Raw genomic sequence first — 27229 nt, 5'->3', positions numbered from 1 at the left:
AGTAAGATCAAAACTTGAAGCTTTCTTCTTCCAAAGACAAGGAAATAAAGACACAAGTTACAGACTAGGAGACAATATTTGTAAGTCATATGTCCAACAGAAAGCATGTATTGAGAATGTAAAAAGAACTGCCAAGCTTACCAAAAAAACAGGGCGTGGGCACCTGCATAGACACTTGACCACAGAGGCCATAGGATGGCAAATAGGCACCTGAAGAGTCGTTTACCATCGTGGACATCAGAGAAGCTCAGATTAGATCGACAGTGACCACTGCAGATTTGGTAGAACAGCTGAAATAAAAAATCCTGACACTGCCGGGTGCTGGCAAGGTTATGGAGCAACTATAACTCATATACTGCTGATGCAGAGTGACAGCCACGTGTTCTTCATTTTCTTGTACAGAGGCACTTAGTATATGACTGGAAAATTCCATTCCCTGCATCTCTGCCTTTAACTTAGAGACATGAATACTGTAGCAGCTTTTCTTGTGACAGCCAAATCTGGGAAGAGCCAAGATGCCCTTTAGCAGATGACTGGTTCATCATTCATAAACTGTGGTTCATCATTTAATGGGGTACTACTGAATAGTAAAATGAGATTGACGGTTGCATCTCAAAGACGTATTGATATAAGCCGTTGCCAGTGGTTTACATTCTGTGAGATTTTATTCTGCAATTTTACTGTGTGCTAATTATAAAACTTTTTAAGTAGTTACTTCTAATTTTTTTAATTGTACAGTAAATTTATCCTGCTTTCTTTATATCCGTGCCATCAGACTCCCAGTTTTTGAGTCCTTTTAATAAGATCTCTACTGTGTTACTTGCTTGTTTTAGGCTGTTGCTGTCATGGTTGCCACCAGAGAAGGATCCATCCGTTATTGGCCAAGCCTGGCTGGGGAAGACACCTACACAGAGACTGTTGTAGATTTGGGAGGTGATAAGACTTACAATTTCCTAAAAGCAGTGCAGGTATGGTGGATATTGCTTATATTTATTGGAAAATTGTGTTTTGACTTCTAAGTGAGATTTGAATGAATTCAAATCTAGAGATTTGAACAGATCATTCAGACCAGGGATCCATCAAAACAGTTAAGGAAAAAATGCAAGGATCTTAACACTAACACAAAGGAGATTCTTCACGTAGGACTCTCAGCTAGCAGTGTTGGGTGGTAGTCAGTGGGGTTCATTTCTTTCAGAGACATTTTGTGAGAGTAGCTTGAACCTCAGGCACTGTGAAGAATGTTTTTCTAATATCTACTCTGTGGGTTTACCAAAGAAATAAAATCTCATACTTAAAATTTGTTGCACATGCAATATTGTGAGCCTATAACTTAAAAGTCAGAATTTAAAAATATATGGTGAACTTTTTTCTGCTACAAAAACTTTTCATTTTGAATGGATGGACTCCTGAGTAGAATTATGTTAATAAAATAATATTGTTATTCTTTATTATTCTTTACATTTATTTAAGGTGAAGATAATTTTTCTCTGTATCAAAGCATTTTTGTTCCTCTGTCCTTTTGTTAGATGCTGAACTGAACTAATTTCATAATGTTGTTCACAGGGAGGAAGTTTTATTTTGTCCTCATCGGGAAGCCAACTAATTCGGTTGATCCCTGAAAGCTCAGGAAAGATTCATCAGCATATTCTGCCTCAGGGGCAAGGCATGCTCTCAGGCATTGGGCGAAGAGTTTCTTCTCTCTTTGGAATTTTGTCTCCTAGTAGTGATCTCATAGTAAGTTTATAAAGTAACTGCGTTCACACTTAATTCTTTGTGAAATTGGTTAAGTTGAAAGTTTCTTATGAAGTTGGCATTGCACCATGTGAATAATGGTACATACAAAATAAAACCCTTGATTTTCTTCAGTGAACCATTTTTCTTATGATGATAAATAAGTTCATACTAACCCTCTCCTTACGCTGTAACATTAATACCCTCACTTCAGACACATCATCTTATAAGTACTTTTTTTTAATTAAAACAATTATGTAAGATTTTTTTTTTAAGATTTATTTATTTATTTGAAAGAGTTACACAGAGAGAGGACAGGCAGACAGAGAGCGAGGTCTTCCATCCGATGGTTCACTCCTCAATTGGCCACAACAGCTGGAGCTGCGCTGATCCAAAGCCAGGAGCCAGGAGCTTCTTCCAGGTCTCCCACATGGGTGCAGGGGCCCAAGGTCTTGGGCCATCTTCTGCTTTCCCAGGCCATAGCAGAGAATTGGATCGGAAGTGGAGCAGCTGGGTCTCGAACCGGTGCCCATATGGGATGCCACCGCTTCAGGCCAGGATGTTAACCCACTGCACCACAGCACTGGCCCCAATATGTAAGATTTTACATATGTTTCTTAAGGATTCATTTGACCCTTTAGACATAATCAGAAGTTTGTCTCCACTTTCGGCTATCTGTATGGATGACTTCAGTCTACTTCTGTTGCTGTACTGCTGCCCCATCCTCCAGGACAGCGAAGGGGGGATGCTGGGAACTAACATTTATGGGGTATCTGCTCACTGCCAGCTGCTCTGTATTTGTTATATCATGTAATCATTATAACAACTTGTAGAACATTCCTTCCAATGCAGATATGGGGAAACAGCTTTGGTAAAGTTCAGGTTGTACCACTATTGAGTGGCACAGCTGAGAGTCATAATGAGGCTTGTCTGAATTTGAAGCACTTTTTTTTATTGTGCTTTCTCTCACATTTCAAGAAGCTTATCCTTGCCTGCTTCATTGAATGTTCTTTGAACCTAAAACTTAAAGTGTCCAGAGACGTGTATCATATTCTTCTTTCCTATTGACTGTACCCTCAACCTACAAAACTCATGCATGCCTCCTTTGACCTGTTTCTGTTAATGTCCCCATCACTTTTTCCATGAAGCATGCATAAGACCTTGATTTTTGGGGGGCTTCTCCTTTTAACAGGTACTGTAATTTTAACTTCTGTTGGCTCTTATTGCTATCCCCCTTTTTATGTTCCTTCTCAGGCCCTAACTTACACTCTTAGCAAATTTCACTTAAGGTCCTGAGTCCAGTCCAGTTTACCCATTGGCTTTTCCTGCACCATCAGTGGCTATGGTTAGGGTGATTGAAGACAGTTAGGGTTTTATTTAAAAATCATGTATACTCTGCTTGTAAACACACACACATGCACATCTCTGCTTTATACTTAGAAGGCAGAAATACACACCTGAGTATAACTAATTACATGACCACCAGATTTATTTGATCCCAGCTCTGTGTTCCAAAGCCATCAATAATATCTCCCTTATTAGATTTACGAACTTGCATTCAAGGCTGTCTGCTATATATCCCTGAATTTTCACTCTTACAATTTAAAGAAGCCCTTCTCTCCCACCCCCCCCACCCTTTTTTTTTTTTTTTACAATCTACATTCCAATTTAACAGGACTGCTGCTTGTTCCCTGAGGACTGTGACTTTCCCCTCTCCCAACTCTGGTCTTTCCCGGGCCTTCTGCCTTTATACTTTTGCCTGAGGAAATCCTACCTTGCTTTCAAGGTCTAATTTAGCATCACTCCTTCCTTTGATTATTCTGCTGGAATTACTGAACAAATAGTATAAAATTCATAAAATATGCATTTCAGAAAAACTGCTTATTAATTTAAGAATTTACCCTAGAAACCTCTTTCTTCTCTCCATACAGCTTTCCAGTGTTCTTTGGGATAGAGAGAAGTCAAGTTTTTATAGCCTGACAAGTTCAAATATCAGTAAATGGGAATTAGATGATTTTTCAGAAAAACAAGCACATAGCTGGGATATAAATAGAGCCCTGAAGGAGAACATTACTGATGCTATTTGGGTAAGGAATAATAATATTCATATCTGTAGTTTTCATTTATGGTTATATAATAATGCTGACTCCTACTGTTCAATCTGTAGACATATTAGAACCTACTGACTTATTTGCTTACTGATTTTTTAAATGTGTACATAATTCATTCAACAACTCTTTGAGCTACCGTGGATGAGGCACCTTACTGGGGACTGGAGATGCAAAGGTAAAAAATGATTCCTATACTCAAGAAGCTTAAGTTCTTGATGTTTTCATTTAGGGATCTGAAAGTAACTATGAAGCTATTAAAGAAGGGGTCAACATTCGGTACTTGGACTTAAAGCAAACCTGGTAAGCAAATAATTTGTCATAATGAATATAGATAATAGTTTGGGAAAATTGTTGATGTTTATTGTAAAATGACGAGCAGTCTTACTGTCTGTTGTTCTAAAGCTTATGTTCTCATACTATTAAGTGTTGGTAGGGGTCTTGCTGTGCTTTGTGTAGTGGTACAAGTTCATTTGGGAAATGGAAGCATTTCTCAACCTTAAATGGCATATTCCTACCTTAATTATCTCTTTAGTTAGAGCTGCTTTTCTGCTCTCACACCTGGAGTTTCTCAGTCTTCACTGCCAGCAGATGCCTGCGAGCCTGTCCATTGCTGCGTTGCGCACCTCATGCTGTGATCTTCTTTCATTGGCCATGTCAGGCACACTTCTCCCCACTCTCTTTCTGTTGCTGAAGGAGCCGTGGTAGGCTTATATGCTTTGTGGCTGTGCTGAGTACAGGGGGGATGCAGTAAGGTTTCATCTCAAAGTATAAGTTTGAACTCTGTCAAGGTTTATTCTCAGAGTGAACTTCTTAGAAACAGTGCTGTAAGTGAGGCTTCAGACTCCAAGTTAGTCTGCTAAAGCTAATATCCCATGTTGTTATCTGAGTGTAACAGTCATAGGGAACTTAACAGCTGTTTGTGGCATGACTTCTGTAAGAAAGCCTATGAGTCCAAATATATGAGTAGCAATCTTTCAAAACCTTCAGAAATTGAAAAGGTACCTTCATGTGTTTTAGAGTAGTCTTTAGTGTGTTCTTATTACCTGTTTTTTTGTTTTTGTTTTTTGAAAGATTTTATTTATTCATTTGAGAGGGAGGGACAGAGAGAAAGGTCTTCCCTCCGTTGGTTCACTCCCCAAATGGCTGCAACAGCCATAGCTTGCCCATATAAAGCCAGCAGCTTCTACATCTCCCACTTGGGTGCAGGGGCCCAAGCACCTGGGCCATCCTCCACTGCTTTCTCAGGCCATAACAGAGAGCTGGATTGGAAGAGGAGCAGCTGGGACTAGAACTGGCACCCATATGGGATGCCGGCCCTATGTTTTTGTTTTTGTTTTTGTTTTTTTAAGATTTATTTTATTTGGAAGGCAGAGTTACAGAGAGGCAGAAGCAAAGAGAGAGATATTCTATCTGCTTGTTCACTCCTCAAATGGCCCTAATGGCTGGAGCTGGGCTGATCAGGAGCCAGGAGCTGCTTCCAGGTGTCCCACAAGAGTGCAGGGGCCCAAGGACTTGGGCTGTGATCCAATGCCTTCCCAGGCACATTAGCAGGGAGCCGGATTAGAAGTAGAGCAGCTGGGACTCAAACCAGTGCCCATATGGGATGCCAGCACTGCAGGTGGCAGCTTTACCTGCTATACCACAGCACAGGCCCTACCTGTTTTTGTTTAGTAGAACAAATTCTGCTTGTTCCTTGAAGGGATACTGTAGCTGTTATAATACTGTGTGATTTTTCTCTCTTAGGCTATTGGAGCTATTATCAGGCTCCTTCTTTTACAATCTCTGAAAACCTAAAATCTATCAAAGATGTTGATAAAATGTATTTAAATTTTTTAAAAAGATTCATTTATTTGAAAAGCAGAGTTAGAGATGGGGAGTGACAGAGAGAGCTCTTTCATCCGCGAGTTCATTCTCCAAGTGGCTGCAACAACCAGGTGGCAGGGCTAAGCCAAGCTGAAGCCAGGAGCTTCATCCGGGTCCCCTACGTGGGTTGCAGGGGCCCAAACACTTGGGTCATCTTCCACTGCTTTTCCCTGATCATGAGCAGGAAGCTGAATTGGGTTGCTGGTGACTCATGTGGCAGCTTTACCCACTACGCCACAATGCCAGCCCTTTATTTAGTTTTTTGTTTAAAAGATTTATTTGAAAGAGTTACAGAGAGAGAGAGAGATCTTCCATCTGCTGGTTCACTCACCCCATGGCCTCAGTGGCCAGTGCTGGGCCAGGCTAAAGTCAGGAGCTTCTTCAGGTCTCCCACATGGTGGCAGGGGCTCAAATACTTAGGCCATTTTCTGCTGCTTTTCCCAGGCCATCAGCAGGGAGCTGGATCAGAAGTGAAACAGCTAGAACATGAACCAACATTAATATGGGATGCTGGTGTCAATATTTAATTACCATAAGCATTTTAACTAAATAGAGTCTACCAGTTCTCATTTGTCCAAACAAAACTGTTGGAAATTGAAGACTCCTGCTAGGACATAGCCCACTGTGGGCATATAATGGCCACGACTTTTTCCTGTAGCTTTCAGATTTGGAGCACGTTCAGGACTTACTGCACTGAGCATGACCCGGGGCTCCTTGCCTTTAGGTTGTCATGCTAATGGGATTCTCATTCTTCTTAACTTTACTCCCTATCTTTCCACAGCCAGCTGTCACTCATACCCACAAGGTCTAGTGGTTAGACCTGTCTCGAGTATTTCATGGATGAATGGGTTCCTTCTGTTTAAACACCATGCTTATCTTTATTGATACTCATTGATTTGTTGCTCATTTTGTCCAGAGCAACAACCTAGGCTTACATTTTCAGTGAATAAGCTTATAACATTTTAACTAGATTATTACTGATACAAGGCTCAGATATCTTCTTTTTTTTTTTTTGGACAGGCAGAGTGGATAGTGAGAGAGAGACAGAGAGAAAGGTCTTCCTTTTTGCCGTTGGTTCACCCTCCAATGGCCGCTGCAGCTGGCGAATCTTGCTGATCCGCAGCCAGGAGCCAGGTGCTTCTCCTGGTCTCCCATGCGGGTGCAGGGCCCAAGGACTTGGGCCATCCTCCATTGCCTTCCCGGGCCACAGCAGAGAGCTGGCTTGGAAGAGGGGCAACCGGGTTAGAATCCAGCGCCCCAACCAGGAGTAGAACCTGGTGTGCCGGCGCCGCAAGGTGGAGGATTAGCCTGTTAAGCCACGGCGCCGGCCCAGATATCTTCTTTATTTTAGATGTAAAGCTTTGATTTTTTTATCTTACCTTAGGCAGACCCATGTAAAAGTTTATTAAATTTTTACTGATGTGAAAAACTCTTATATTTCTATCATCTTTATGAAATAGCTTTGTGTTTCCTCAAACATGAAGTTTTCTTTTTTTTCTTTAACAAACTGTGAAGTAAAACTGGTCTTAGCACCACAACCCAAGTAATCCTTTATGGTAGACATCTCCATGTTCATTAGCACTTTGAAATAATGTTAAATCTTTTTTTTTTTTTTTTTTTTTTGTTAAGATTTAATTATTTGAAAGAGATAGAGCTCTTTAATCCACCAGCTCACCTCCCAGATGGCCACAATAGCTGGATCTGGGCCAGGCAAAAGCCAAGCGGCACTTGGGCCATTCTCCACTGCTTTTCCCAGGCCATCAGCAGGAAGCTAGATTGGAAGTGAAGCAGCCAGAACATGAACCAGCACCCATATGGAATTTCCCTGTCATGCTACAATGCTGGCCCCCAATCTTCGAATCTTTAATTTCAATGCAGAGCCTCACTGGAGATAAGAGCTGACTGTTAACCACCCTGCTTGAAACAGAGAGGAAACTGTCAAGGCTACATTCCCTTGAGTCCTCTCTCAAGCCTTTCTTGTGTGTAAAGTTTTTATATGTCATCTATAAACTGCAGGACATTGTCAGTATGTCAAAGATTTGAGCCAAAATCCTTGAATTCCTTTGGCATGTAAGTGGAAGTGGTGTTAGATTGCTAGATTTGAAGTGTCCTGTCATTCGGTTACTTTGTTTCTTATTTTTGTCAGTAGAGGGTGCTGGCTGTCCTGTTAATGTTTCTGAGAATGAATGAAGGTCACTAATAAAGCAGCTAGAAAGCAGCTAGATGTTGAAAGGTTGAGACTAAAGAGCATTTCACTCTGTTAAGGGCAACACCCTTGATGGTCTAAGGAGAATGCAGGCTTTAAGATGCAGAATGGTTTGTCGTCACATACACAGCAGCTTGAAGTTTCTGTAACTGATGGTTAAAATTTTAAATGAAATGTTTTTCCTGTGGACAGAGGAAACTTTAAAGCACTGATTATAGAGCTTGGCTTGGGAAACCTTTCCTGGAAAGGGCCCAAAAGAAACTAATTTAGGCTTTGGGTGCTGCGTATTCTTTGTTGCAACTACTCCGCTCTACCGGGATGATCAATGAAAGACCTGGCTGCCTTCCAGGGCCAGGATTCCTTTACAAAAGTTTGCCTGGGTTTGATTTGGCCTGAGGACTGTATTTTGCCAATCACTAAATTAGATTATTAAATAGTTTTTTTATTTGAAAGGCAGAGTAACAGAGAAAGACATCTCCCATCCAGTGGAGCACTCCCCAGATGGCTACACAGCCAGGATTGAACCATGCAAAACCAGGAGCCAGGAACTCCATCTGGTTCTCCCACATGGGTGGCAGGGGCCCAAATACTTGGGCCATTATCCTCTGCCTTCCAAGGCACCACATTAGTAAGGAGCTGGATTGGGAGCAGAGCAGCCAAGACTGAAACTGGTGCTCTGATTTGGAATTGCCAGCATTGCAGGCGGCAGCTTAATCTGCACCAAAGCACTCGCCCCTGGATGATTTGTTGACCTGTGCCTTACCCCAGTTTTTCTTTTTTTTTTTTTTTTTTAATTCGGGTTTATTGAATCATGATTTTTGTACGATAATTTTTATCTACTTCAGATTCTAGTTCTCTGGTTTTTGACAAATGCATCCAATTGTTTTACCACAATGAAGGTACGGGATAATTCCACTATCCTCAGAAATTACCTGTGCCTTAGCACAACCTTTGCTCTGTTTTCTTTCTTTCCCTATAGTTTTGCCTTTATCAGAACACCATTAAATGGAATCACATTACATATATACATTCATATATATACACAGACTTTTGAGTCTGGCTTCTTCCTCTTCACATAGGCATGTAACATTGATTGAGTAATTTCTTCCTTTTTACTACTGCTGAATAGTATTCCATAGTATGGATGTATTAAGGTTTGTCTATTTCTTCAGCACCTGAAAGCTACTGGGCTGTAGAAACTAGAAAGTTTTAGAAAATTATGGATGAAGCCACTGTAGACATTTACACAGCAGGTTTTTCTGTGAATGTGTTGTTTTCTCTGGATAGATATCTGGCAGTGAGGCTGCCAGGCTGCTTGGGAAGTGTGTCAGGCTGCATAAGCAATGTTAGGAGAAGCTGTTTTCCAGAGTCTAAATCTTTTTTTCCCCTTGATTAGTGATGGGCTCCTGATTTTGGCAGCAGCGTGGCACCCGGCAGACAGTCCCTGTCTCATCTACTACTCTCTTGTAACAGTAGAAGATAATGGCTACCAAATGTCAGATGTGGTGACTGTGGAAGTCACTCAATATAATCCACCTTTTCAGGTAAGAGTCTGTCAGTAGGTTAAGTCATGCAGTGGCCATAACACATTGGGTTTTTTTCTAGCCATTGCAGAGTCACATTCTTTAAGAGATTGATCTATAGGGCTTAGAACTATTTTGAATAGCCTGTTTTCAGAGTTTTTCTCTTTTTGCTGCCTTATACTTTGTTCCTTTGCTCAACCTTAACTCAAGAGAGATGAGAATGGAAGCCATCAGCAGCAGGCAGTTTCTTTCTTCTGCTCCAGTGCTGTGAGGGTTTATCATTTCCTTATTTTAAAAAAATATATATTTATTTGAAAAGCAGAGAGAGAGACAGCTATACAGACATGGAGAGATTGTCCATCTACTGACTTACTCCTTAAGTGCCCAAAATAGCCAGGACTGGGCTAAACCAAGGCAAGAAGCCCAGAACTCAGTCTTGATCTCCCACAGGAGAGAAAGGGACCCAAATGGTTGAGCCACCACCTGTTGCCTCCCAGGTTGCACATTAGCAGGAAGTTGGCATGAGAAACAGAAGCAGGACTTGAGCCAGGCACTCTGATATGGGATGTGGGTGTCCCAACAGCAGCTTAACTGCTGTGCCAAACATTGGGCCCCATTTCTCTATTGTTCAGTGCATAGACAACACTGATGATGAACTGCAGGGTCAAAGTAAGAAAGAAACTTGATACGAATTAGAATTCAGTTTTGGGCCCTCTATGATGAGTGTGCATAGAGTCCAAAAATTTTTGCAGCAAAGTGAATTAATCTTTTAATTCCATTTTCCACAAACTTTTAAAGTACCTTGTATTACAAAAAAAGTCTCCTCATGAGACCGGCGCCATGGCTCACTTGGTTAATCCTCCGCCTGCGGCGCCAGCATCCCATGGGCGCCAGGTTCTAGTCCCAGTTGCTCCTCTTCCAGTCCAGCTCTCTGATGTGGCCCAGGAGGGCAGTATAGGATGGCCCAAATGCTTGGGCCCTGCACCCGCATGGCAGACCAAGAAGAAGCTCTTGGCTTCGGATCAGCACAGCGCCAGCAATAGCAGCCATTTGGGGAGTGAACCAACGGAAGGAAGACCTTTCTCTCTGTCTCTCTCTCTCACTGTCTATAACTCTACCTGTAAAAAAAAAAAGATGAGTGCCGGCGCCGTGGCTTAACAAGCTAATCCTCTGCCTTGCGGCGCCGGCACACCAGGTTCTACTCCCGATTGGGGTGCCGGATTCTATCCCGGTTGCCCCTCTTCCAGGCCAGCTCTCTGCTATGGCCCGGGAAGGCAGTGGAGGATGGCCCAAGTCCTTGGGCCCTGCACCTGCGTGGGAGACCAGGAGAAGCACCTGGCTCCTGGCTTCGGATCAGCAAGATGCGCCGGCCGCAGCGGCCATTGGAGGGTGAACCAACGGCAAAAAGGAAGACCTTTCTCTCTGTCTCTCTCTCACTATCCACTCTGCCTGTCAAAAAAAAAAAAAAGAGGAAGAAAAAGGAAAAACAACAAAAGTCTCCTCTGTTAAAAAAAAAGGATTACATTTCTAGGTAACAGTGCTATAGTCACTAAAGTTCTCCAGAGGTAGAGAACCTTTTCTCCACCAAGGGTCATTTGCATATTTATAATATCACTCATGGACCATACAAAGTTAGCAGCTTAGGGGCTGGTGTTGAGGCACAGCAGGTAAGCCTCTGCCCATGATGCCAGCATCCCATATGGGTGCTGATTTGAGTAGTGGTTCTTCACTTCCAATCCAGCTCGCTGCTAATGCACCTGGGAAAGTGGCAGAAGTTGGCCTGAGTTCTTGGGCCCCTGCACCCATATAGGAGTCTCCAATGAAGCTTCTGGTTTCTGCCTTTGGCCTGGCCCAGCCCTGGTCATCAGTCATTTGGGAAGTAAACCAACAGATAAAACATTGATCTCTCTCTGTCCCTCCATTTTCCTCTGTAACTCTGCCTTTCAAATAAATACATCTGGGGCCAGGCGCTGTGGTGCAGCTGATTAACGCCCTGGCCTGAAGCACCGGCATCGCATATGGGCGCCGGTTCTAGTCCCTGCTGCTCTTCTTCCAATCCAGCTCTCTGCTATAGCCTGGGAAAGCAGTGGAAGATGGCCCGAGTCCTTGGGCCCCTGCACCCATGTGGAAGACCCAGAGGAAGCTCCTGGCTCCTGGCTTTATATCGGCACAGCTCCACCCATTGTGGCCATCTGGGAATTGAACCAGTGGATGGAAGATCTCTCTGTACCTCTCTGTAACTCTGTCTTTCAAATAAATCTTAAAAAATAAATAATAAATAAATACATCTTTTTTTTTTTTTTTTGGACAGGCAGAGTGGATAGTGAGAGAGAGAGACAGAGAGAAAGGTCTTCCTTTTTGCCGTTGGTTCACCCTCCAATGGCCACTGCGGCCAGCACATCGTGCTGATCCGAAGCCAGGAGCCAGGCGTTTCTCCCGGTCTCCCATGCGGGTGCAGGGCCCAAGGACTTGGGCCATCCTCCACTGCCTTCCCGGGCCATAACAGAGAGCTGGCCTGGAAGAGGGGCAACCGGGATAGAATCCGGCACCCCAACCGGGACTAGAACCTGGTGCGCCGGCGCCGCAAGGCAGAGGATTAGCCTGTTAAGCCACAGCGCCGGCCCAAATAAATACATCTTTAAAACAAAGTTATCAATTTGAAGACTAGCCTGCTGTCACTTGAATTTTAAGTGCCACCTGCAGTTTCCTTGACAGGGCCAGACCAAGTGATTTTACTGATCTTGTATAGCCTGCAGCCCAGATGTTCCCCACCTTGTATGAAAAGGCAGGCTCTCTAATTTTAGGCTTATTAGTGACAGTTAAATATACTGTTTAGTAACTATGAAGTTCATGAGAAAAAGCCTTAAGAGTCATAAATTTTTTCAAACTAAATATCTAATTTTGTCAAAGTCTTATTCTTTTAAAAGATGCATTTATTTGAAAGGCATAGTTACAGAGACAGAGGAAGATAGATCTTCGATCCTCTGGTTCACTCCTGAAATGGCTGCAACAACAGGCAGAGCTGGGCTGGTCCAGAGCCAAGAGCCAGAAGCTTTCAGGTCTCCCACGTGGGTGCCACGGACCAAGCACTTGGGCCATCCCCTGCTATTTTCCCAGGCCATTAGCAGAAAGTTAGATCCAAGTGAAGCAGCCAGGACTCAAACCAACAGCTACATAGAATGCCTGCACTACAGACGGCAGTTTAACCTGTGCCACAGCAAAATTCTAATTCTTTTTTTTTCTTTTAAAGATTTATTTTATTTATTTGAATGAGAGAGCAGAGAGAGTAATTTTTTTTTTTTCTTTTGACAGAGTGGACAGTGAGAGAGACAAAGAGAAAGGTCTTCTTTTTCCGTTGGTTCACCCCCCCAGTGGCCGCTGCGGCCGGCACACCACGCTGATCAGGAGCCAGGTGCTTCTCCTGGTCTCCCATGCAGGTGCAGGGCCCAAGGACCTGGGCCATCCTCCACTGCACTCCCAGGCCACAGCAGAGAGCTGGACTGGAAGAGGAGCAACTGGGACAGAATCCGGCGCCCCAACCGGGACTAGAACTCGGTGTGCCAGCGCCGCAGGCAGAGTATTAGCCTATTGAGCTGTGGCGCCAGCCGAGACTAATTCTTAATATGACTTCTTTTTTTCTTTACAAGTAGAGTTATAGACAGAGAGAGAGAGAGAGTTTTTCATTTCAAATGAAAATAAGCATATTTTCTCTGATTATGTAAAAAAAACAAGCTCTTCTCGGTGTTAGAAAAAATTTTCAAACCATGCAGAATGGTACAAAGAAAACAAGTTGGAGAGTAAAAGAAAAATCTTAGTATCCCACTTTTAATGTTTTGTTTTAAGAATTATTTTTCAATGCCAAATAGTTATCATTTTAAGCACTATGTTAATATCATTTAGGAGGCCCTTGCTGTGGCATGGTTGATTAACCCTCCCTCTGCAGCACTGGCATCCCATATGTCCACCAGTTTAAATGGAGTAGTTTATAAACAGCAGATTTGCTCACAGTTCTGCAGGCTTGAAAGGCTCCAACAGAGGCTGGCGCTGCAGTGTAGAAGGCTAAGCCTCTACCTGTAGTGCTGGCATCCCATATGGGCTCCAGTTCCAATCCCAGGTGCTCCATTTTTAATCTGGCTCCCTGCTAATGCATCTGGGAAAGCAGCAGTAGATAGCCTAAGTGCGCGGGCCCCAATCCCACATGGGAGACCTGGATGAATCTTCTGGCTCCTGGTTTTGGCCTGGCCCAGCCCCAGCTGTTGTAGCTATTTGGGGCGTGAACCAGCAGATGGAACATTTCTCTCTCACCCTCTGTCTCTGTCCCTCTCTCTCTCCCTCTCTCTCCCTCTCTCCCCCTCTCTCCCTCTCTCCCTCCCTCCCTCCCTCCCTCCCTCCTTCCCTCCTCCATCTTTCTCTGTCTCTCTTTTTTTTGTATCTCTGCCTTTCAAATAGATGAATCTTTAAAAAAAAAAAAAAAAAAAAGTTCCAGCAGCGGTGATGTCAGGTAGGGCCCATGCCTCAGAGGGGGCCTCTGTGCTGCATCTGCACGTGGCAGAAGGGACACACAGGTGCCAGCAAATCTCTTTTATAAGGAACACTGATCCCATTCATAAGGATAGAGCCCTCTTACCTCCTGGAGTCCCTGCTTCTGAGTGCCGGTGGTGTGGGGTTAGTTTCAGTGTTTGGATTTTGCAGGGACATTCAAGCCACACCAATGTTTATACACTTATTGTGTCCTAGTTTGTAAGTCATCTTATGGATAGTGTTTAGGGTTAGGTGAGCCAGTGATACAGAATTTTACTATTTTTGTGAGATCATGTTATACAAAACTGTGGTAAAATCATAAAAGTATTTTCATTTCCATTCTCATTCAGTGTAATCTTAAATTTAACTTTCAGTCTGAAGACATGATTATGTGTCGGTTGGTGGTTCCCAACTTTTCAAACCAGACTGCGTATCTCTACACTGAAAGTGCTGTCTATGTGTGCTCCACAGGAACTGGGAAATTTTCTCTTCCTCGGGAGAAAATTACCTTTAATACGCAAGGTACAGTAGCAGTTGAAGAAGGCATGATTTGTGAGCTTGTTAGTTGCTCTTAGTAGTTCTTGCTATCTTTCCGTAAGTGTTGCTTCAGACGTGATACTTCCGAGTGTTACCGAGACATCTAACACCACATCTATGGCAGCTGAAGTCAGAGCAGTACTAAAGAAAATTAACATTTTTTCCTCCGTGATAGAAATCAAGAGGAAAAGAACTGAAGCTGAGAGATGTACTTGCTTATTCCTTCTTAGTAAGAGTGACTAATTCTGAGCTGCTATTCTTTCAGTTGGTGTGTCTGGATCCCTGGGTAAGAAGAATCCCAGATGCTAGATTCAGGCAGCAGGTTTAGGATGAGGTGAAGGGGGTGGGCACGGAGGGCCAGGAGTGGAAAAAAGTCAGATTTTCTAATCTAAAAGAACTGGGCAGATTAAAGATGACAGAATGCAGATGAAACCACAGGGTGGAGCGTGGGCCTTCTAGTCATAGGATGAGAGCCTTGACATTAGTAAGTAGGTTGTTAGTGAGGTACTTACTCTCCCATCCACTGGCTGACCCAATATAGACAGAATTGGGCAGGAGGGCTCTGTGAGATTAAAAAAGCCATGCATGTGCAGAGAGAATTTTCTCTGTATTCATTGCAGTCTTACAAAGCTGGTTTTTACTGCTCTTAAAGCAGAAGGACACACAGCCTGCTTCGAGTAGCAGCAGGCTCTTGACATTGGATTCTGGGGTTAAACAGCTGAATTCAGAGTAGGAGCAATATTGTAAAGGAAAAATGTGGTCTTAATATATCTTCAAGATGATTTTTTGCTTAGGGTGGTGGATTTCAGAGAGCATTTTTGTCATGGTTTCATGTATTTGTTTGTATTTTTGTCTCTTAGGAGATAGTATTTTAGGTGCTGGTTCCTGTGGTGGTGTTCCTATCATTTTTTCTAGAAATAGTGGTCTGGTGTCTATTACTTCAAGAGAAAATGTGTCCATATTAGCAGAAGATCTGGAAGATTCTTTAGCTTCTTCAGTTGCTGCTCCAAGCAATGAGGTAATGTGGTTCCCTAAGAATTAAGTCTTATTTTTATCAAAGTATTTCACACAAATGATGCACACACAAAAAGCCAGACAGTTTTAAAAGATTTTGTGATGAAAACATTAGGTACTTCCCTTGTCACCTTTGACTTCTTTCCTAGATCAGCTGCTTTTGAATATTAGTAGTTTCTTCTGTTATTTTTTTCTCTGTTTCTAAGTAGTATGCACTTTTGCTGTTTCCCTGGTAATCAGCTTTAAGCATCTATTGCTTGTCTGTTAGAGTAGGTGAGAATTTGGGGTAACTAACACTCCTGCCTTTACCATCCCAACATAAGCTATTCCACAGTAATAATACGATTATTGTCTGTGGTTTTCGACTCTGGTAAAGTACTGATTAGATTTCCATATCATGCAGCTTTTTGTGTTATTGGAATATTTAATGGCCTCATTTGATATTTGCTTTTTTTTTTAATTTAAAAAAAAATCTGTTGTAGCCACCCACACACTCCTGCAGCTCTGTGAAGTGCTTCTCAGTACTGTGTGATGTTTCCATAGACACATGTCTGGAAACTTAACATCTGCACAGCTGTCGTCCTCAGACTCTCCTTGTGCTTTGTACCCCCTGTCCTGTATACAGAGGTTTGCCTTTGTCTCCCCCAGCTCTGCCATTTGTTTTTCTCCTGATTTGCACTTTCCTGTCCTCTGGTTTCTGTTATTTGTTATCCCAAGGGTGATTTGTGAAAAAGATAGTATGGTTAAAACCATTTTTTTTCTGTCAGAGAATTCTAAAATCTGGAATACACTTTATCCTCAAGATTTTTATCATTTATTTTACAGGAGACTAAAAAGTAATACCGTTTGGGATATTGTTCATTTGAATAATATGTGAGTGCTTAGACTGTTTCTGATTTGGCAGAGTTTCCACAGGAAGTAAATATTTTATTTTGTTACAATCATGCAGTCATTGTAATACTGTATGTTGTGCAGCTGTCTTAGAATACTCCATTTCTTTTTTTTTTAATTTTTTATTTCATAAATGTGAATTTACAAAGTGCACCTTTTGTATTCTTGTGGCTTCCCAACCCCCAACCTCCCTCCCTCCTGTGGCTCTCCCCTCTCCCAGAATACTCCATTTCTTTAAAATTTTTCTGAATAGTTAATCTTACAATCAGCCATTATGCTTCATAGTGTACATTGTGATGAGTTGTATAAGCAAATCTAGAAAAAGCTTGTGTTGGTTATGATGAAGTCCCCAAACACTCATAATATAATGCCTGAATTATCTGTCTTTCTTACAGGACTTTAGTCAATGATTTGATGTGTGTGTAAACAACACATGTGCATGTGTGTGTTCTTTCTGTCATAGGATGGGTCCAGTTTTTAGTTCAGTAATCAAGAATGCTCTGATACCTTCACCTCCAACTAAAGTTTGTTGTTTGTTACAGAGTATGATTTTTGAGAACACTGCAAGGAATGAAACCATAGCACAGGAAGATAAAACCAAGTTGCTAAAAGCTGCCTTTCTGCAATATTGCAGGTATAACATGTTTTCAAAATTATGTGTTATGTCTGAGGACATGTTTTAGTAAAAAGACCACCTTGGAGGCCGACGCAGTGCAGGCATCCCATATGGGTGCTGGTTCGAGTCCCAGCTGCTCCACTTCCAATCCAGCTCCCTGCTGTGGCCTGGGAAAGCAGTAGAAGATGGCCCAAGTGCTTGGGCCTCTCCACCCACGTGGAAAACTTGGAAGAGGCTCCTGGCTCCTAGCTTCAGATCGGCGCAGCTCCGGCTATTGCTGCCATTGGGGAGTGAACCAGCAGATGGAGGACCTCTCTCTGTCTCTGCTTCTGCCTCTCGGTAACTCCTTGCCTTTCAGATAAATAAATGGATCTTTGAAGGAAAAAAAAAAACAAAAAAACAGTTTCGTTGACTGATGAGAGCAACTTGGATACCATCAAGAAGAGAATTTTTCTGAGCTGTGGTATTTTAGCAGACTTAGCCTGAGCTTAATAGCTACAGAAGAGTTAAATCTAGGCTGTTATTCTGAGCTTGGCAGCTACAGAAGAGTTAAAGCTAGGCTAGGAACCTCTTCAGCTAAGGGAAACAATACATCATTAGAAATGTGCAATTTTTTTTTTTTTAAGATTTATTTATTAGGGGCCAGTGATGTGGTACAGTGGGTTAAAGCCCCAGCCTGCGGTGCTGGCATCCCATGTGGTCGCAGGTTTGAGTCCCGACTGCTCCACTTCAGTCCAGCTCCCTGCTAATGGGCCTGGGAAGGTGGCAAGGGTGGCCCAAGCCTGTGCATTCCCAAATGGCCACAATGGCTCAAGCTGAGCCAATCGATTGCCAGGAGCTTCCTTCCGGCCTCTCTTGTGGTTACAGGGGCCCAAGGACTTGGACCATCGTTCGCTCTTTCCTAGGTGCATTAGCAGGGAGCTGGATCAGAAGTGGAGCAGCCAGGACTCAAACTGGCATCCATTTGGGATGCCAGCACTGCAGGTGGCAGCTTTACCCACTATGCCACAGTGCTGGCCCCAAAATCTACATTCTCTCTCTCTTTTTTTTTTTTTTTTTAACAGGCAGAGTGGACAGAGAGAGACAGGGAGAAAGGTCTTCCTTTTCCGTTGGTTCACGCTCCAATGGCCGCTGCGGCCGGTGCACCGCGCTGATCTGAAGCCAGGAGCCAGGTTCTTCTGAACAAAATCTACATTCTTGAAAATAGCATGCAGTAATGTTTTATATGTGACATTAAGGCAAATTAAGTAAGTTGCATATGAAATTTTCTTGGTATTATAAAAGTAGACCTGGCCTATAAGTCAGGTTTTGCTGCATGCAATATTACCACAAAACTTAGTGCTTATTTAATATAGCTTAGGATTCTACCCTTCAACTGTTTGGGGTGGGGGAAGGTGGCAGCTTTACTGGTCCCAGCTGGCTTCACTCATTATAGTCAGGGGCCATGCTGGCTGCTCTTGGTTAGACTTGCTCACATTTCTGGAGCCTTTCTGGGCCACTCTGTCTGCTTCATGTGGCCTCTCCTCAACATATGAATACTTGAGAGTAGATGGCTTTTTGTTGTGGTTGCTGTCCTGTCGTCTGTCTAGCAGCATCCCTACATGCCAATAGCACCCTTCCTGCTAACTTGGGACAACCAAAATTATCTTCATACTTTACCAGTGGTAAGTAGCACTTTGGATTGTTTTTCATATTTTCTGCTAAGGTGATTTTACTGTTTCATAGGATTGGGTTTTTGTTTTTTAAAGATTTATTTTATTATATGAAAGACAAAGTGACAGGGAGAAGTAGAGACAGAGAGAGGTCTTCCATCCACTTTTTCACTCCCAAATGGCTGCTGAGCTGATCCAGAGCTGCTGAGCTGAGCTATTCCAAAGCCAGGAGCTTCTTCTGAGTCTACCACCTGGGTGCAGGGGCCCAAGAACTTGGGCCATTCTCCACTGCTTTCCCAGGCTCATTAGCAGGGGGTTGGATTGGAAGTGGAGCAGCTGGGACTTGGAACTGGTGACCATATGGGATGCCGGCACTGCAGACCAGGGCTTTATCCATTGTGCCACAGTGCCAGCCCCTCATAGGATTGTTTTTAATATTAACTTTGTATTCTTTGGTTTTCACTTTATTTAGCTCAAAAAAATCAATACAAAATCTTTCGTTCGTGACAATGCTAGGAAACATTCTGAAATTATTGATTAGATCTGTGCCATAGTTGACCCTTTTGGTCCCATAACCTATAGTGTAATTAGGTGTTCAGCTTCCATCTGCACTTTCACTTCCAGGCAGTTTTTGTGCATTTCTCTAGTGAGTTTGTCTCCTTTTCAACCAAGAAGTCATTTTAGCCCTTTTTTCTTTTCTTCCTTTTTTTTTTTTAAGGTTATTTATTTATTTGAGAGGCAGAGTTACAGACAGAGGGAGAGGCAGAGGCAGAGAGGTCTTCCATCTTCTAGTTTACTCCCCAGATGACTGCAATGGCTGGAAATGGGCCTGTCAGAAGTCAGGAGCCTGGAGCTTATTCTGGGTCTCTCATGTGAGTGCAGGGGCCTCAGTACTTTGAGCCATCTTCTGCTGCTTTCCCAGGCCATGGCAGAGCTGGATCAGAAGAGGAGCAGCTGACACACAACCCAGCACCCACATGGGATGCCAGCGCCACAGGCAGAGGCTCAACCGACTGTGCCACAGTGCTGGCCCTTTAGCCCTTTTCTAATCTCTTCCAACTTCTCATTTCTTTTCTGCCTTCCTCACAGCAAATGACTTAGCCTCCTATAGCACAGAGATCAGAGAAGCTAGATAAGAACTCCCTGAACTTATAGCATCTAGAAAACAGCCATGTGCCTTGGGCTTGTTTACGTAACACAGAGTTCAGAAGTGGCACAGGAGCAAGCCTCGGTGCACAGGTACCCTTGAGTTTCTGCTTGGGTGACATTTGTTAGTGTGCAGTTGGTCAGAGCAAGTTGAAGGGCTGAGCCCACAGTGAGAAAGCATTCAAGGGAGATGAATTCAGATTTTAGTTGATCCTAGATATGTTTTCTATATGCCATGTATTCTGAAACAGTCTTTATGAGATGTGATAGATTCATATATGATTGAACATTGAATGCAGCCATTGTTCTACCCCTCACTTTTGAGCTGAGTGAGACTATGAACAAATCGCTGAACATTTTTCATTCTGTTTCTTCCTTTGCTAAATGTTGAGTGGGGTAGGAGTTGGAATAGATGAATGGCTCTGGGGAAGAACCCTTCCTTGCCCCTCTGCTAGCTGCTGGTGGTTGCTGCTGGTCTTTCCCATTCTTTGCATTGTAGATGAATCACTCCAGTTTCTGTCTCCATTGTCACTTGGTCTCTGCCCACCGTAGCTGTCTTCATGTTGTCTAAGGGCACCAGTTATTGGATTTAGGGCCCGTCCTAATCCTTAACTTACTACATTTACAAAGGCCTTATTTCTAATTAAGACTGCATTTGTCTGATAACCATTTAGTCACCTCTCTGTATCACAGTGAACACAATCTTCTAGAAAACTAGAAGGCATCATGACTCCTCGGTTCCTTTCTGTTGTCTGTATGATTAAGTTCAAACTCCATAATATAGTTTACAAGGCTTTGTCTACTCTGGCTTTATAATTCATCCCTTCTGATTTAGCTCTTTCCTTTTTTTTTTTTTTGGACAGGCAGAGTGGATAGTGAGAGAGAGAGAGACAGAGAGAAAGGTCTTCCTTTTTGCCGTTGGTTCACCCTCCAATGGCCGCTGCGGCCGGCGCATCTTGCTGATCCGAAGCCAGGAGCCAGGTGCTTCTCCTGGTCTCCCATGCGGGTGCAGGGCCCAAGGACTTGGGCCATCCTCCACTGCCTTCCCAGGCCATAGCAGAGAGCTGGCCTGGAAGAGGGGCAACCAGGATAGAATCCGGCACCCCAACCGGGACTAGAACCCGGTGTGCCGGCGCCGCAAGGTGGAGGATTAGCCTGTTAAGCCACAGCGCCGGCCTCATTTTTTTTTTAAATATTTATTTAGTTAATCCAAAGTCAGAGTTATACACACACACACACACAGAGGTCCTCCTTCAGATAGTTTACTCCCCAATTGGCCGCATGGGCTGGAGCTGCGCTGATCTGAAGCCAGGAACCAGAAGCTTCTTCGGGTCTCCCATGTGGGTGCAGGGGCCCAAATACTTGGGCCATCCTCTACTGCTTTCCCAGGCCATAACAGAGAGCTGGATCGGAAGTGGAGCAGCCAGGTCTCGAACCGGCGCGCATGTGGGATGCTGGCGCTTCAGGCCAAGGCATTAACCTGCTGCACCACAGCATCAGCCCCTGAATTTATCTCATACTTTCATGGGAACTGTGTTTAATCTGCCTTTGGTTTATTGACACCTGGTTGTACTCTGACGTCTGACCAGTTTAGAAGAGTCTGCTTCTTTTAAGGGCTCACTTTACTTGATTGTCCTTTACTTGATTGTTCTGGAAGCTATCTTTCCATATACTTCCCTCCTTGTAGAATCTCATCCTATCCATTGGCTTCAGGTCTCTCTAGAGATCCAGGCTTACTTGCTATTAGACATGGAAATACGCTCTGTGTGCATCTGCATACCCCTCCCTATATGCTCTGCAACTCGTTTAACTTCTTAGCCATCAGGGCTTGGATTGACCGTCTCTTCCTCCAGGTCTTGCCCCTCTGATACATTGCTGTGCTCCATAGTCCTCTGTTCTTTTCCTGTCACAATACTTGTCATCGCTTCTTTAATTTTCTGACATCTAGGTCTGTTTCTTAACATCTTGTTTATCATTCTGTGTGCAGTCTTTAGCTATAAGTATTCTGTATATATTTATTGAATCAGTATATATATATATATAATATTTCTCTCGCTTTTAATTAAAAAGTTTAAATAAAAACACTTCAGGCTGAGATGTATACATGGGACTTTAATTTCACAATTTTTTGTGGTTAGTATCTTTTGTTTAAGAGATGTATTTATTTATTTGAAAGGCAGGGTGATAGCGAGACATCCTCCAGCCACTGGTTCACTCTCCAGATCCACTCTCTGCAAGGGCTGGGCTGGGCCAGGCCAAAGCAGGAAGCCGGAAACTCCGTCTGAGATCCCACATGGGTGGCAGGGACTCAAGTACTTGAGCTATGACCTGCTGCTTCCCAGGAGCATTATCAGGGAGCTGGATGGGAAGCAGAGTAGTAGCTGAGACTCGAAATGGCAGAGCAGTTTAACCTGCTGCACCTCAAAGCCTCCCTCATAGTTAGTTTTAAAAATGTTTTATCTCCCTTAATATTTTTGTTTTCCAATTGTATTTCAGAAAAGATTTAGGTCATGCTCAGATGATGGTTGATGAGCTGTTTTCCTCTCGCTCTGATCTGGGTTCTGATTGTGAACTAGACAAGGCTGTTACCCAAATCAGCATAGACCTGATGGATGACTATCCAGCTTCTGACCCACGGTGGGCTGAATCTGTCCCAGAAGGTAAGAATATTCTGTGTTTCTATAAAAAAAAATTTATAGTATGTAATATCTGTATTAAAATTGTCTCAAGTTAATGGCAGTTCAGTTTTTTTTTTAAAAGATGTGTTTGTTTATTTGAGAGATGGAGTTACAGACAGATAGTGTTCCATAAGCTGCTTTACTCCCCAGATGGGCACAATGGCTGCAGCTGAGCTGATCTAAAGCCAGGAGCCAGGAGCTTCCTCTGAATCTCCCACATGGCTGCAGGGGCCCAAGCACTTGGGCCATCCTCCATTGATTTCCCAGGCTATAAGCAGAAAGCTGGATTGGAAGAGGAGCAGCCCAGACACAAACCATTGCCCATATGGGATGCCAGCACTGCAGGTTTAGGCTTTACCTATTACACCACAGTGCCAGTCTGCAATTCAGTATTTTTTAATCTTTCTTGTAAAGATTTTGAAAAGGCCTCAGAACAGACCTAGATGATAGACTATGAGGGAACATTGGAGCAAATCCTTATATTCTATCTGAGGCATATTACTGAGCTTTCTCAAGATTTTTATTTCTAAAAGGAAGTTGGTGGGGTTGGTGTAGTGGCATAGCAGGTTAAGCTGCTTCCTGCAATGCCAGCATTCCATATGGCTACAGGTTCGAGTCCTGGCTGCTACACTTCCAATCCAGCTCCTTGCTATTGTATCTGGGAAAGCAGCACAAGGTGCCCATGTGCTTAGGCCTCTGCCACCCATGTGGGAGACAAAGAAGAAGTTGATGACTTCAGCCTGGCCCAACCTGGCCATTGTGGCCATTTGGGCCATACCTGCCCTCCCACCCATACTCCGACCCTGACCCCAACCCCTCTTCCCTCTCCCCTTCCCAGTCCCATTCTCCATTAAGGTTCATTTTCAATTAACTTTGTACACAGAAGACCAACTCTATAGTAAGTAAAGATTTCAACAGTTTGCACACATGCGCACACACACAAACTGGGAACAAGTATCACATTTATTCTCATAATACAACTCATTGAGGACAGAGGTCCTGCATGGAGAGTTAGTGCCCAGTGACTCCTGTTGTTCCTTTAACAATTAACACTCTTATGTATGACGTCAGTGACCACCTGAGGCTCTTGACATGAGCTGCCTAGGCTATGGAAGCCTTTTGAATCCACAATCTCCGTCAGCATTTAGACAAGGCCATCAGCAAAGTGAAAGTTCTCTCCTTCCTTCAGAGAAAAATGCATCCTTCTTTGATAGCCCGTTCTTTCCGTTGAGGTCTCACAGAAATCCTTCATGTAGAATATTTTTTTTGCCGCATTGTCGTGGTTTTCCATGCCTGAAATGCTCTCACAGGCTTTTCAGCCAGACCAGCAAGCCTGAAGGGCTGAGCCTTGTTTGGGCCAGTCACCTGCCCCGTGTTAGGTTTCATATTATTAGCAGTCATTATCCTAAGACCTGTCTGTTGTGTGTTTCAGTTTTGTTACTCTTTTTTGCAGAAGCACCTGGGTTCAGCAATACATCACTGATTATTCTTCACCAGCTGGAAGATAAGATGAAAGCCCATTCTTTCCTTATGGACTTCATTCATCAAGTAAGGGTCCAGGTTGCTGCACAGGGAGGTGGGGACTCTTGATGTTTGTGCTCTACATTGTCAGCTCTCTTCAGTGTAACAGGAAATACCCCCTCTCTGTACTGAGTTTTTTTTATGTGGGATGTGATGTATTTTCTGTGCTGACTTAAAAGTAAAGTATTCTAGGGCTGTTTGGAGGCTGCATTGAAGATTAGATAAAAAGAAGAAAAATAGTGTATTTGAGGAGAAATGTTCTTTTCAGCTTTTTTTTTTTTTTTTTTGGTAACACAGTATTTTAAGTCCAAGTCCTTTTAAAAACAAGATTTCATTCAGAATTTCTGTGTACTTTTGTGTAAAACCTTAGATTGTCATAGTTGACTTTATATTATTAGAAATATAGTATTAGATTAAGTGATATTAATATATTAAGACAGTGATAAATTCTTATGTGGATTTAAAATATTTGAAAGTATCAGAATCAAATCCTCATTAAAAGTATTTTTCTTTGAAAAGAAGTATCCCCATTTTCATACTGTTTTTGTTTATAATCAGTAATGGTTTCTAGGCATATTTCAGATGCAAATGAAGAAGTTTAATCCTTTTTAAAATTTTATATTATTGGGGCCAGCATCCCATATGAGTTCCAGTTCTAGTCCCGGCTGCCCCTCTTCCACTGCAGCTCTCAGCAGTAGAAGACGGCCCAAGTGCTTGGGCCCCTGCATCCCCATGCGAGACCTGGAAGAAGCTCCTGGCTCCTGGGTTCAGATTGGTACAGTTCCAGCTGTTGCAGCCATTTGAGAGTGAACCAACAGATGGAAGACTTCTCTCTTTGTCTCTGCTTCTCTGTAACTCTGTCTTTCAAATAAATAAATAAATATTCTTGAAAATTTATATTATTTATCTATTTAAAAGGGCAAGGGTGACAGACATGGAGGTAGCTCTTATCTGCTGGTTCACTGTCCAAATTCCCATAGCAGCTGGAGCTGAGCCAGGCCAAAACCAGGAGCCTGGAACTTCATCTGACTCTCCTGAGTGGGTGATATGGGCCAAACATTTGAGCCTTTGCCTTCTGCTTCCCACAGTGCTAGAATCAGGAGCAGGACTGGAACTTGAGCCAGGAATTCTTATATAGAATGTGGGCATCCCAAGCAAAGTCTTCACACCAAATTCCCTCCTCTTTATTCCCATTTTGGCTTATTTTTTTCAAGTCCAGGAATGCCTCTGTGTTAAGGACTCCCCAGTCTGAAACTTTCTGAGATGCTGAGAATGTTCTGTATCTGTATTGTCCAGTATGGTAGTAGCTACCAGCCACATGTGGCTACTCAGTCTTTCATTTGTGGATAGAGCTACTGAGAAACTAAAAATTTATTTGATTTAAACATAAACTAACTTAAATAGCTAGTATGGATAGTAGCTACTTTTTTTTTTTTTTTAAGATTTATTTATTTATTTGAAAGGCAGAGTTTACAGAGAGAGAAAGAGACAGAGAGAGAGGTGTCTTCCATTCTCTGGTTCAATCCCCAAATGGCTACAACTGCCAGAGCTTGGTCAGTCTGAAGCCAGGAACTTCTTCCAGGTCTCCCACACGGGTGCAGGGACCCAGGGACCTGGACCATCTTCTACTGCTTTCCCAGGCACACTAGCAGTGAGCTGAATTGGAAGTAGAGCAGCTACGACTCCAACTGGCACCCATATGGAATGTCGGTGTTTCAGGCAACAGCTCCGCCTGCTATAACACAACACCTGGTGGCTACCTTTCTGGTACAATTCTAGAAGATTCCAGAGATGACTTGATTGTTTTTCTTTTTAAAGATTTATTTATTTTACTTGAAAGTCAGAGTGACACAGAGAGGACAGGCAGAGAGAGAGAGAGAGAGAGAGAGAGAGGTCATCCATCCGATGGTTTACTCCCCAGTTGGCTGCAATGCTGGAGCTGTGCCGATCTGAAACCAGGAGCCAGGAGCTTCTTCCAGGTCTCCCATGTGGGTGCAGGGGCCCAGGGACCTGGCTGGGCCATCTTTACTGTTTTCCCAGGCCATAGCAGAGAGCTGGACAGGAAGTAGAGCAGCCAGGTCTCGAACCTGTGCCCATATGGGATGCCAGCACTTCAGGCCAGGGCGTTAACCCACTGCACCGCAGCGCCGGCCCCGACTTGTTTTTAATCTCACATTCTGCGTTAATTTTTTTCTAAGATTTATTTATTTGAAAGACAAAATTAGAGCAAGAGATGTTCCTTCTGCTGGTTCATTCCCCAAATGGCTACAACAGTCAGGACTGGACCAGGCTGTAGCCAGGATCCTGGAACTCCATCTGATTTTCCTGTGTTAATGGCAGGGGAGCACTAGGGCCATGCTTTCCAAGGCACATTAGCAGGGGGCTGGATTGGAAGTAGAGCAGCCAGGACTTAATCCAGCAGTCATGTGGGTTGCTAAGGTCTTGAAAAAATTTATTGGTGTAGACAGAAAAGAGCAGTTGAACTATATTTAGAGAGAGACAGAGTGTGTGTGTGTCTGCGTCTGTGTGTGTTGTGATTTGAATGCTGGCCTGCATCTGGTGCAAATACCCTTTTATATGTTATTCTAATGCTGTCATCTTTGGTGTGACTATAATGCTTTCTGAGAAGATGTGTTTGTCTGTTGCCAGGTTGGCTTATTTGGACGTCTGCGCACTTATCCAGTGAGAGGGATGCCAATGGCCACGCGACTGTTGCTTTGTGAGCATGCTGAAAAGCTGTCTGCTGCCATTGTTCTCAAGAACCACCACTCTCGCCTTTCCAACCTCGTGAACACAGCCATCTCCCTTGCTTTGAACAAGAGGGAACGTGAGATTCCATCCAGCCTAACTGCTGCCGACATCTTTTTTAGAGAGGTAAGATGGGTCCTTTACCCTTCACATGCTTTCAAAGATTTACTCATTTATTTGAAAGGCAGAGTTACAGAGAGACAGAGAGGGAGAAAGAGGTGTTCCATCTGCTGGTTCACTCCTCAGTTGGTCATAATGGCCGGGGCTGGGCCCTTCTTTCAGGTCTCCCACACAGCTTGCTGCTCTCCCAGGCCATAGCAGAGAGCAGGATTGGGAGTGGAACAGCTGGGACTCAAACCAGTGCCGATAAGGGATGCCAGCACTGCAGGCAGCGGCTTCACCCGCTATGCCACAGCACTGGCCCTGTACTTTTTTCCCAAGTACACCCCTGCCTTCTGCTCCCTGCTAGGT

General features: G+C 43.4%; 1 protein-coding gene across 3 annotated transcripts in view; it reads left to right on the top strand.

Moving 5' to 3' along the window:
* The window catches only part of NUP133 (nucleoporin 133), a 66755-nt gene that overhangs the window by 8713 nt on the left and 30813 nt on the right, over positions 1–27229 (top strand). For all 3 annotated transcript variants that reach the window (XM_062211047.1, XM_062211049.1, XM_062211048.1), the window contains exons 5-15: positions 834–968; positions 1564–1734; positions 3663–3818; positions 4072–4142; positions 9308–9455; positions 14330–14477; positions 15353–15510; positions 16940–17031; positions 22308–22471; positions 23943–24037; positions 26660–26884. In XM_062211047.1, coding sequence (XP_062067031.1) covers positions 834–968; positions 1564–1734; positions 3663–3818; positions 4072–4142; positions 9308–9455; positions 14330–14477; positions 15353–15510; positions 16940–17031; positions 22308–22471; positions 23943–24037; positions 26660–26884 — 1563 coding nt within the window. The remainder of the gene's footprint in view (positions 1–833; positions 969–1563; positions 1735–3662; positions 3819–4071; positions 4143–9307; positions 9456–14329; positions 14478–15352; positions 15511–16939; positions 17032–22307; positions 22472–23942; positions 24038–26659; positions 26885–27229) is intronic.

This window comes from Lepus europaeus, chromosome 14 (assembly GCF_033115175.1).
Source record: "Lepus europaeus isolate LE1 chromosome 14, mLepTim1.pri, whole genome shotgun sequence".
Classification (NCBI taxonomy): Eukaryota; Metazoa; Chordata; class Mammalia; order Lagomorpha; family Leporidae; genus Lepus; species Lepus europaeus.
The sequence above is the reverse complement of the archived record's forward strand: the minus strand, read 5'-3'. Positions and strand labels throughout refer to the sequence as shown.